Source organism: Arachis ipaensis, chromosome B03 (assembly GCF_000816755.2).
Source record: "Arachis ipaensis cultivar K30076 chromosome B03, Araip1.1, whole genome shotgun sequence".
Classification (NCBI taxonomy): Eukaryota; Viridiplantae; Streptophyta; class Magnoliopsida; order Fabales; family Fabaceae; genus Arachis; species Arachis ipaensis.
Window position 1 is genome coordinate 23,697,791 of NC_029787.2, and position 10,222 is coordinate 23,708,012.

At 36.7% G+C, this 10,222-nt stretch overlaps 2 protein-coding genes across 12 annotated transcripts in view; both read left to right on the forward strand.

The window, feature by feature from the left end:
- LOC107630008 (pentatricopeptide repeat-containing protein At1g77360, mitochondrial) lies at window positions 3,628-7,562 on the forward strand. 4 transcript variants are annotated; one of them, XM_021118457.1, is made up of 3 exons: window positions 3,628-3,976; window positions 4,448-4,578; window positions 5,919-7,562. In XM_021118457.1, the coding sequence occupies exon 3, from the start codon at window positions 5,938-5,940 to the stop codon at window positions 7,378-7,380; it is 1,443 nt and encodes a 480-aa protein (XP_020974116.1). In that variant the 5' UTR covers window positions 3,628-3,976; window positions 4,448-4,578; window positions 5,919-5,937; the 3' UTR covers window positions 7,381-7,562. The 4 variants fall into 4 exon arrangements, with proteins under 4 accessions (XP_020974116.1, XP_020974118.1, XP_020974117.1 ...); XM_021118459.1 differs by having other exon boundaries at window positions 3,629-3,976; window positions 5,961-7,562; XM_021118458.1 differs by lacking the exon at window positions 4,448-4,578 and having other exon boundaries at window positions 3,629-3,976; window positions 5,961-7,562.
- LOC107630009 (pentatricopeptide repeat-containing protein At3g58590) overlaps window positions 8,783-10,222 on the forward strand; it is a 5,881-nt gene continuing 4,441 nt past the window's right edge. For 7 of the 8 annotated variants that reach the window (XR_002359027.1, XR_002359028.1, XR_002359029.1 and 4 more), the window contains exon 1: window positions 8,953-9,087. The gene's annotated coding sequence lies outside the window, so the exon portion shown is untranslated. Of the gene's footprint in view, window positions 9,088-10,222 lie in introns of all 8 variants that reach the window. The other variant, XR_001618115.2, reaches the window with a different exon arrangement.

Consider the following 10,222-nt stretch of genomic DNA (forward strand, 5'->3'; position numbering starts at 1 on the left):
TTTGATGCCAGCGCCACCCACGTGACATTGGAACCCGCAGGTAGCACTGCTGAATGGAAGAACCCCATCACTGCATCCGTGAATTCCCTCCCAACTTCTGCCCAGCACTTCTTGATAAAATTCATGTTATACCCATCGCTTCCTGGAGCTTTTGTTGACTCACAGTCCCACACTGCAGACTTTATTTCTTCAGCACTCGGCAACAGTTCCAGTTCTGTTGCCTCATCTGCAGTTATTCGTCTTACCAGCCCTTCCCAAAATCCAATATTTGGTGATTTCTCCTGATGATACAACTCCTTATAGAAGTCTCGTATAGCAATCTTGATTCTAGCTGGATTCCGCACTAAGCGTCCATGGATCCTTAAGGCATCAATCTGATTGCTTCGTCTCCGAGCCGAGGCTAAGTTGTGGAAGTATCTAGTGTTTTTATCCATCTCCTTAGCATGACTGGACCGTGACATCTGCTTCCAATGTATTTCCTTCCTGACATACCATTTCTTGCAAGCGCTCACAAGCGCCTTTCTTCTAGCCTCCAATGTTCCATCATAAACTCCATTGCTCACCAACTCATCAACTTTCCTGATCTCCTCTTCAAAATTATTTATCCTCCTATTCAAATTACCAAAGTGCTCTCTACGCCACCTGCCCAGTGGAAGCGTCAATGCCTTCAACTTGTCCATCAGCTGCATTTTCCCTAGGCACCTCCACTCCTCCTTTACCATCCTCAAAAACCCCTCATGAGTAAACCACGCATTCAGACTCCGAAAAGGTTGCGGCCCCCCTCCCAACCTTGTGACATTCATAATTATTGGACAATGGTCTGACAAACTTCTTGAGCCTCCTCGTAATCTTGTTTCAGAAAATTTCTAGCCACTCCAGACTAACCAGAACTTTATCGATCCGACTACATGACTGGCCTCTGAACCAAGTAAACTTACGATCAGGTAAAGCTAGATCCACGAGCTCCATATCGTGAATCCAAGATTTAAATTCTACTGCAGATATCGGCAAAGAAGTAGATCCTCGCCTTTCTTTAGTGAAAAGCCCCTTATGTTAACTAAAAAAACCTTTCAATTTTTAATAGTATTTTAAGATGGAGCAATAATGACAAACAAGAACCAATTTATGAACAAGAGCATCCTGATTCAAGACTTGAATCTAGACCCCACGATCAAACGGAAGTGGAGTTAACTAAGGGCATATCATGGAAGCCATGGAGCTTGTTCTCGGTGCTGAGATTCAAGTTCTTTTTTTTTTTTTTTTGGTCATGTGGGATTCAAGTTCAACACATCAAGAGAGATGATTAGTATTCGATTTGGGTTCAGACGGGTTGGTGTTGCGGGTTCGGATACGGTTTTCGAACTAAGTCCAAGACAAAAAAAAATCCAAACAAAGCCACTATAAACATCTACCACATCCTCATTCATTTATTTAATTATTTGTGCACCTAATTGAATTTTAAAAAGTTTTGGGTACACACAGCAGAAAAAAAACTTACGTATGGCAGTAATGAGAGTCACAATATTAGCATATTTCATATTGGACCTCTAAGAACCACTTTCTACTTTTTTTTTTTCCAAAGATAATTCTTACATTGTGATTGGTTATTTCTTTTGTTATTGAGTTTTGAATTTGTATTTGGATGAGATTATAATATTGTAGTTAATATAGTACTTTTAATTTAAATAATATTTTAAAATTTATATTAGACTATGTACTTGTTTAGGTGTCATTAAGTTGATAGAAAAAGTTTTTTTTAATAAAAAATATTTTTTTAATTTTTTAGTGTATTTGATAAATTTTTAGTAGTAAAAGTAAAAATACGAAAAAATTAAAAAATATCTTCTTTGAGAAATTACCATTTATATTTTTTTAAAAGATAATTTTTTTTAAAAAAATATTTTTCACATAATAAATAAATAAAAAATACTTTTATATTGTTATACCAAACATAATTAATAAATAAATTTTTTTTTTTGCATAAAATATCCAAATATTACACTTTTTTATAAGATCTTTTAAAAAAGAGTATATACACAAATAGGTCTCTAAGAAATTTTGCGTCAGACGTTTTCGTCCCTAAAAAAATTTTATTACTTGAGGTTTCTGAACTTTATAAAAGTAAGACATATAAGTCCCTATTTTAGTCAAATTTATTATTTTCACAAGTTAAGCATCAAAGTAGTCCCTGAAGTTGCACTCGAACTTCAAAGTGGTCCTTGAAGTTAATAATTACTCAATTTTGTCCTTAAACTTGCACTCCGGAACTCATATTAGTCCTTAAGGCACTTTCCGTTCATCGGAACATTGAAAACGACATCGTTTTGTATTTATTAAAAAAAAAACACGCTAAAGCCCCACCCTTCCCTGAGCCTTCCCTTTCCCTTCCCCTTCCCCAACCTGCCCTTTCCCTTCCCCTTCTCACAATTGCAGAGGCAAGCTTTTCTCAACCCTCTCTGTCGTTAGCCTCCATTTCGGTGTCGCGCCGGTCGCTCCTCCCCAACCTAGTCTTTCACACTCCTTAATCTGCTTCCCCTCACCACCACAAGATCGAGGTGTCTCCGATCTCGCCGTCCAGATTTTGCACTTTCCTACTATTTTCAAGTGCTCCGTCAACCGCCCCTACCCCTTTGTCGCCACCGTCATCGCTCTCGAGCACGCCGCACTCGCCGGCGACTCCAAGGCTCACCAACAATGGCAGGCGCTTCAGGCCACAAACAAAATGTCTCTCACGGCCAGTTTCAGGCGCTCTCCATTGTCCCGGCTAACAGTTCCTCCCTCTCTACTTGTCGCCGTCTGCTCTCTGTTCTCCTCTTTGTCTCTCTCTGCATCCTTCTTCTCTTCTCTGCAGCCAAGGTAAACTTTTTTAAATTTTTTAGTTATTTAATCATTATTGTTAATATTTTGGGTGATTATTGCTGTTGCTGATTGTGTTTTAATATAGTTGCCATGGTTGATTTTTTGTTGTTTTGGATTCTGTAATTATTGCTTTTTTTTGTGATTTTTGCTATTTAGGTTGATTGATACTTGCTATTTAGATTAATTGATATTTTCTGATTGTTGATGGTTCTTTTTTGTGATCTTTTGTAATTAGGTTTCTTAAGTCAATGATTTTTGCTGGTTCTGATGATGTTGTTGTTGTTGCTACTTATGAAGTTGAAGAAGACGAAGAATAATGTGAAGAAGAGAATTGGTAAAGATAATTGGGGATTAGTTTTTTTTTTATAAATATAAAACGACGTCGTATTGGAAATTAGGTTTTTTTTTTTATAAATACAAAATGATGTCGTTTCAGTCCAGCTCAGTTTTCCGGTGGTAAGGATGGACGAAAATTATCTTAAGGACTACTATAAGTCCTCGAGTGCAATTTTAGAGACGAATTTAAAAAATTATTAATTTCAAGGATCACTTTAAAACTTAAGTGTAATTTTAGAGACTATTTTTAGATTTATCTCTTATTTTTAGATAAATAAGTCTTCAAAAGTGTGACGAAAGTATTTATATAAATTCAGAAACCTCAAACGAAAACATCCTATGTAAAATTTTTTAAAGACTTATTTAGATATATAATTTTTAAAAAAGATAACTCAAAAAAAATATTTACTTAAAAATTCGGTATGCTTATTGACGGTTCGATTTTCGGAATCTTGCCAATAGCGCCTCTCAACTCTCAAAAGCCCCAATCCTCATTTTCAATTCCGCTCTAATGAAGTGCTGAGCCCAGACCTCCTCGGCACTCTCGTCCGCCATCCGCCGGATAGCAGCTGCCGCCGAGACGCCATACCAGCGGTCGCTTCCTCCCCTTTTCCCTTCCTCATAGCCGCCGTCGGCCACGCAGCAGCAGCACGGAGCAGCATCCGCCGTGTCGTCGGCCTCAATGATGTCCTCAGTGCAGTGTGAAACAGTCAACTTCGCCCTGCACTCTGCCACTCTCTGTTTGCATCATCAAGAATGGAGCATCTGCACTCTGCCTCAGGTTGGTTCTTGATTTTTTTCCTTCTATTCTTTAACTGCATGTCTTTTTTCTCCCTGTTCTGAATTTTCCTTTCGTTTTTGAAAGAAATTTGTTGCAATAAAAATCTGTATCCACAATTTTTACTGGGGTTTGATGAGTAGTGGTTCTTGGACCTGACAAAATCTGATTGTGGTTATGGTTTATGGTTGGACTGATTATTTTATGATTTTTGTTCTTCGTTAGTTTCACGGTTCTGATTTTTCTGATCCTGGTTAAGGTTGATTGTTGGACTGTTTTCTATTATTGTGTAATTATTTGTTCTGTTTTCTGTTATTGTATTATTTTTTTCTGTTCTGATGCTTTTTTTTAATTCAATATTAATACTATTATGATTTTGGTTGTGATTCTTGGATCTAGACTGTATTTTGTTCTTGGGTCTTTGTTCTGATTTTGTTCTTGATTCTTGGTTTGTTTCTTGGTTGTGATATTTAGGCATTTTGATAACAGTGCATTTCAATTCGGTTTGGTTGGTCGGGGAACCTCTTAATAAATTATTTAAGCTTTCTATAGAAATATAAAGGGGAACCTCCTAATGATTTTTTCCCACTCCAATAGCTAAATTGGTACATTTCTTCGCTCAATGTCTTTTTTTTTTCAAATATTTTTGTCGGTTTCTCATGAAAATAAGAGAAAGTTTGTTCGGTAAAGAAGCTTCTGATAAAGAACTGAAAATGATCACTCTTTATGAGTTTTGACTGTTTGAAGTGTGAGTCCATTTTGTTCCCCATTTAGCCAAGTAGAAAGTGACATGATACATCATGCTTATTAGGCCAAACTGAATAAAATGTAATTGATTTCAAGATTTTATATTCCTGATTTTAACCTTTATTGAACACACTAAACTCATGTTTCTAGCATGAACATTAATTGGTTACAACCAAATTCAAAATGAAGCTTAAAAATGTTGTCCATTACTTATTATTTATCATATCCTTATTAGATCGAAAGAATATACCAGTTAAATAGAGAATTAGCATGAAAAAAATTATTAATATTAACAATATAATGGTCATATAACAAAAATTTTATTAGTATATATGGATGGCAATGGGGCGGGGCGAGACGGGTATTTGAGTACTCATATCCGTCCCAAACACCTATGCATTGCCCATTCTCCGCTCCATTACTTATGGGTATCTTAATTTTTATCCCACACCAAACCTGCAGGTATATATACCTGTCCTGTACCTGCTCTGTTGGAACCTTGGAATTTAATTGATTTATAATTTTTCTCTTTAGAAAAACTATAGCATGAAAATAAACAAATTGAACTAAATTAATAAATAAAATTCCAAACATGATTAAATTCTTCAAAAATATAATTAAGTACAAAGATAATTTTAAATTGTTCACAACAACAAATAGCATAGAGATAGTCTTACAATCCATCAAAATAGCCTTAGAATATCAAAATAGTCTTAACACACAGCATATAAAACTAATTAACAATAGGGCGTGGGAGCCATTACCAACACCTGCCCCATATCCAAACAGAAATCAGCAAATGTTACCCAAAATCCACTCTATACCCAGTCAATCGTTGAAAAAACCTGCCCCGAGATCTGAATTGTCATCCCTTTTAGTATGACAGCATACCTCCTTGATATATGACATTTGTTAAATCTGGAAGTGGTGCTTCATTTTGAGTTTTATCTGGAAAATCGGCTTTGATGGTTGATTATCTATTTGATTTAACAAATGTATTGAAAAGCAACTCAAATGACGAGGTTGTTTTGTCAAATAAAAATGCACATTGAAACATTGTACTATTTCATTGCTGATTCACTCCCATAAATGGTGCACTAGATTATATTTGTTCATGCAGTTCTATTAAACAACCACCACTAGATTATATAGTAACATGTGATGCCCACCATGTGTTTGTTTATTTGTGTTGAATTAGGTTTGATTTGGAAGGAACAATGATCAGAGTTTTTGACAACAGGAAAAAACCATTATCCAAATGGGTATTGTTTGCCAAATTGTATTGTACAAGTGAACCAGTTCAAGAGGTTACAGATGCAACTAGAATGGTATGCAAGACTATGATGTCATGTCCTCCAATGGGACTGGACACTGCTCTTAATCAAACTGGTGTTAGAGTTTCACCGGATTTGGTCCAGAGTGTCCTCAAGAGTTTTGAGAATGCCGGTATGTTGGCGTTCCGGTTCTTCGAGTGGGCTGAGAAGCAGAGAAATTACACACACGACGTCAAGGCATATCACTCAATGATTGAGTCTTTGGCCAAAATAAGGCAATACCAGATCATGTGGGATCTTGTCAATGCTATGAGGAAAAAGGGGATGTTGAATATTGAGACTTTCTGTATCATCATGCGAAAGTATGCCCGAGCTCAGAAGGTAGATGAGGCCATTTATACGTTTAATGTCATGGAAAAATATGACATATCTCCAAATCTTGCTGCATTTAACGGTTTACTAAGTGCATTGTGCAAGTCCAAGAATGTGAGAAAGGCTCAGGAGATCTTTGACTCTATGAAGGATCGCTTTGTCCCGGACTCAAAAACTTATAGCATATTGCTTGATGGATGGGGAAGGGCTCCGAGTCTTCCGAAAGCAAGAGAGGTTTTTAGAGAGATGGTTTGCATGGGATGTGATCCGGATATTGTCACATATGGAATAATGGTTGACATTCTTTGCAAAGCCGGAAGAGTTGATGAAGCTGTAGAGATAGTAAAGGAAATGGATGCTAACAATTGCGGGGCAACTTCTTTTATTTATAGTGTCCTGGTCCACACATATGGGGTGGAAAATCGGATTGAAGATGCTATCAACACATTCATAGAGATGGAAAGCAAGGGAATCAAGCCAGATGTTGTGGTGTATAATGCATTGATTGGTGCTTTCTGTAAAGCAAACAAATTCAAAAATGTTCATCGAGTTTTGCAAGAGATGGAATCCAATGGTGTTGATCCTAATTCAAGGACCTGCAATGTTATCATAAGCGGTTTGATAAGCCAGGGAGAGACTGATAGAGCTTTTAGGGTCTTCCGCCGGATGGTTAAGTCTTGCGAACCGGATGCCGATACCTATACAATGTTGATAAAAATGTTTTGTGAGAGAAATGAACTAGAGATGGCTACGAAAATATGGAAGTATATGAAGTCAAAACGGTTTGTCCCAAGTTTGCACACCTATTCAGTCCTCATCAATGGGTTGTGCCAAAAGGGCAATGCTATGAAAGCATGTGTTTTGATGGAAGAGATGATAGAAAATGGAATTCGACCATCTGGTTCAACATTCGCCAAGTTAAGACAGTTACTTATAAAGGAAGGGCGAGAGGATGTGCTAAAATTTCTTCATGAGAAAGTTGATCTTCTTGTCAAGGAGCCTTTATTTGATTAGGCTTTAGCTAATCTTACATACTTTACATTCTAGTGAGCCTTTATTTAATCAATGTAGCTTATAAAGTTATATCTATCATTGCCGGTAAATAAGTAAAGGGCCTTAGAGCTTTATGTTCAAATATGGAGGCTTTAAATATGGTTTGAGATGATAAATAATAAATATGGCTTAAATAAAGAGGGATAAAAGATAAATGTCTTCTTGATTTTTATTTCCAGAAATATCGTTGCTAAGAATACAATTTTTAGAAATGACTTTGCCATGTATGAATTATTCTCAAAGTTTTGAAAATTCCAATTAATCATTAATTTTTAATAAAGTTTTCAATAAAAACCAAATTGATTCAATTGATAACTGATTATTTGATAATTTTTTGTAATTGATTTTTTTTTGTTTGAATTAAAATGATCAAGTGAAATATATATTCTCTGTAATGGTTTTAAGTTTTGTAATGATATATTTATTGGTGACACTTCCAAGTTCCAACATGTCATCACATCACATAATTGAGTGAATTAGCCTCAAGTTAGTAATTAAAATATTCAAAATATTTGTTATCAAATTATTTATCTCTAAAACTTAAGTTATTAGGTAAAAGTGCATAAATAATTATATATTTAATAGTTTATGTCAAAAATCTTGTTATTCAGACTGAATTTGCTTCACTACTATTGTATTTGCTCTAAGGCTTAATAGTTTCAACAATTAAAGAACTAGTTACCGTTATATTAGTGAATTTCATTCAACTACTTCAACTGCCTTATTAATGTTAGATTTTTTTTCCCTGGTTAATATTCTTTAGGGGTGGGGTTTAATGGATTTCCAAAGTACATTACCAAGATATATAGATTGTGTGATATATCTTTTCATTCTTCATGCCTTTTCAAACATGCTGTGGCAGAGAGACATTAGATTCCTTAATTTGACTAGAAAACATAATTAGGTTATTTATTTATTCCTTTTTCACACTCTTAGAATAGCTAATAAAATGTGATCCGTTAGTCCAATAATATGCACATAGTTGTAAAAATCGGACTGATGCGGCCGGTCGGATCGGAAACATCGGCAATCCAGCTTTAGGTCGGTCCGAACTTATAATTGGACCGGATAAGGAGCAAAACTGGTAAGAACTGGTTTGACTGGGTCGGATTTTATCAAAACCGGTGAACCGGCGGGTTCAAGAAACCTCCTAGTTCTGAAGCACAACCCCACACCCCCTTCTCTCTCACTCTCACAAACGGCTGGGAGCTCACCCCCAGACACCATCAGAGGTCACCTCAGCGGCTCACTCCACCTCCGTTCACCGCCACCGCACGCTCGCCGCCGTCGCCGCGCCTCTCGCCGGATCCTCCGAGTCATGTGCTCGCGTGTCGCTGCTCTCCTCTGTCTGTGCTCGGCTGCCAGCGTCTCGCCGCGCCTCCGCCGGTGAGTGCTCGAGGCCTCGAGCTGTGTTTCCTAGTTCCTGCTGCGTGTCGTCGTCGTCCGCCATCACTGCACCCAACCCAACGCCTCGTTTGCTCGCGTCTCGCCTCTGTCCTCCGTCTCTGCTCGCCTCAGCTGCTCGCTTCTCGCCGCGCCTCCCTCCGCCAGTGAGTGCTCGAGCTGTGCGTGGTTGTTGCTTCTCGTCGTCCGTGGGTGTTGCTGCCTGCACTGCACTGCTTGTCTGCCTGCACTGCTCGATTCTGCCGCTGCAACAACAGTCAACATGTAAAATGTTATTGTTGTTAATTTAATTGTTGAATTGGTTTATGAATTGGTTTTGCTGACTATGAATATGCAGTGATTTTGTTGAGTGTTGAATTGGTTTATGAATTGTTTTGCTGATTATGAATGATTTTGTTGATTGTTGAATTGTTTATGAATTGGTTTTGCTGATTATGAATATGCAGTGGTTTTGTTGATTGTTGATTGTTGCTGTTGTAATGATGCTGATTGGTTTTGCTCTTAGTTACTTAGTTGATTGAATTTTTTTCTTTTACGGGATTTTAAGATGGATTCACCACAAACACCATCGTCCCAAGAACAAGGATCAACTCTTGATACAACAATTGTAACCCAAACAAATAATAATAGAGGAAAAACTGATCCTGTGTGGGGCCATTGTAAACAATTAGTTGAATCTGGAAAAACTATTTTGTTATGCATATATTGCGAGAAGCTTATGCTTTGAAATTACTCCTTGGACTTAGTTTATGAATTGTTGTTCTTATTGTGTCAAATTAAGATACTATTGTAATAATGCTGACTAATTTTATGTCTATTTTAGTATTAGTTATTTTTAGAATTTGAGACTTGATTATTGTTAACATGTTTGTGAAGACATGTATTTCAAATTTTAATTTTAAGTTTTTGATTATTTTATATTTTTATTTTAATAAGTATGGGTCAATCGATTCAACCTTTGACCCACCGGTTGAACTAGAGACCGAGTGACCTAGTAGTCCGACCGATTCGATCACCGGTCGGTTCTGACAACTATGCATGATAGTTTATCTATTTGAAGAAGTATAGAAAACCAATAGGGACGGCTCCTAGTATTTTTATCTAAGCCCCTCCCCCCTCTTCTCTTTTCTCAGCACATTTTTGTAAGCCCTAAAGCCCAATTAAATGACATGTTTTTCTTTTCGGCTTTGCACAAAATGCGAAATCTGTTTTATTTTCTGTTACTTTTTTTAAACTTCTTCAAGAAGTCTTCTAGTCTTTCTTCCTATCAACACACTACCATCACTCTCACTCTGCTTGTTGAAGTGCATTCCATCTTCTATTTCTTTTTTCACTTTTTTTTTTAAAATTTATTTGTGCTTATATCTTGATGCTTTGATTGTTTGGAATTTTGGATCAC

Bases quoted from the DNA above. Each gene is read 5' to 3' on its own strand.
- LOC107630008 (XM_021118457.1), top strand. From the start codon at position 5,938: ATGATCAGAGTTTTTGACAACAGGAAAAAACCATTATCCAAATGGGTA.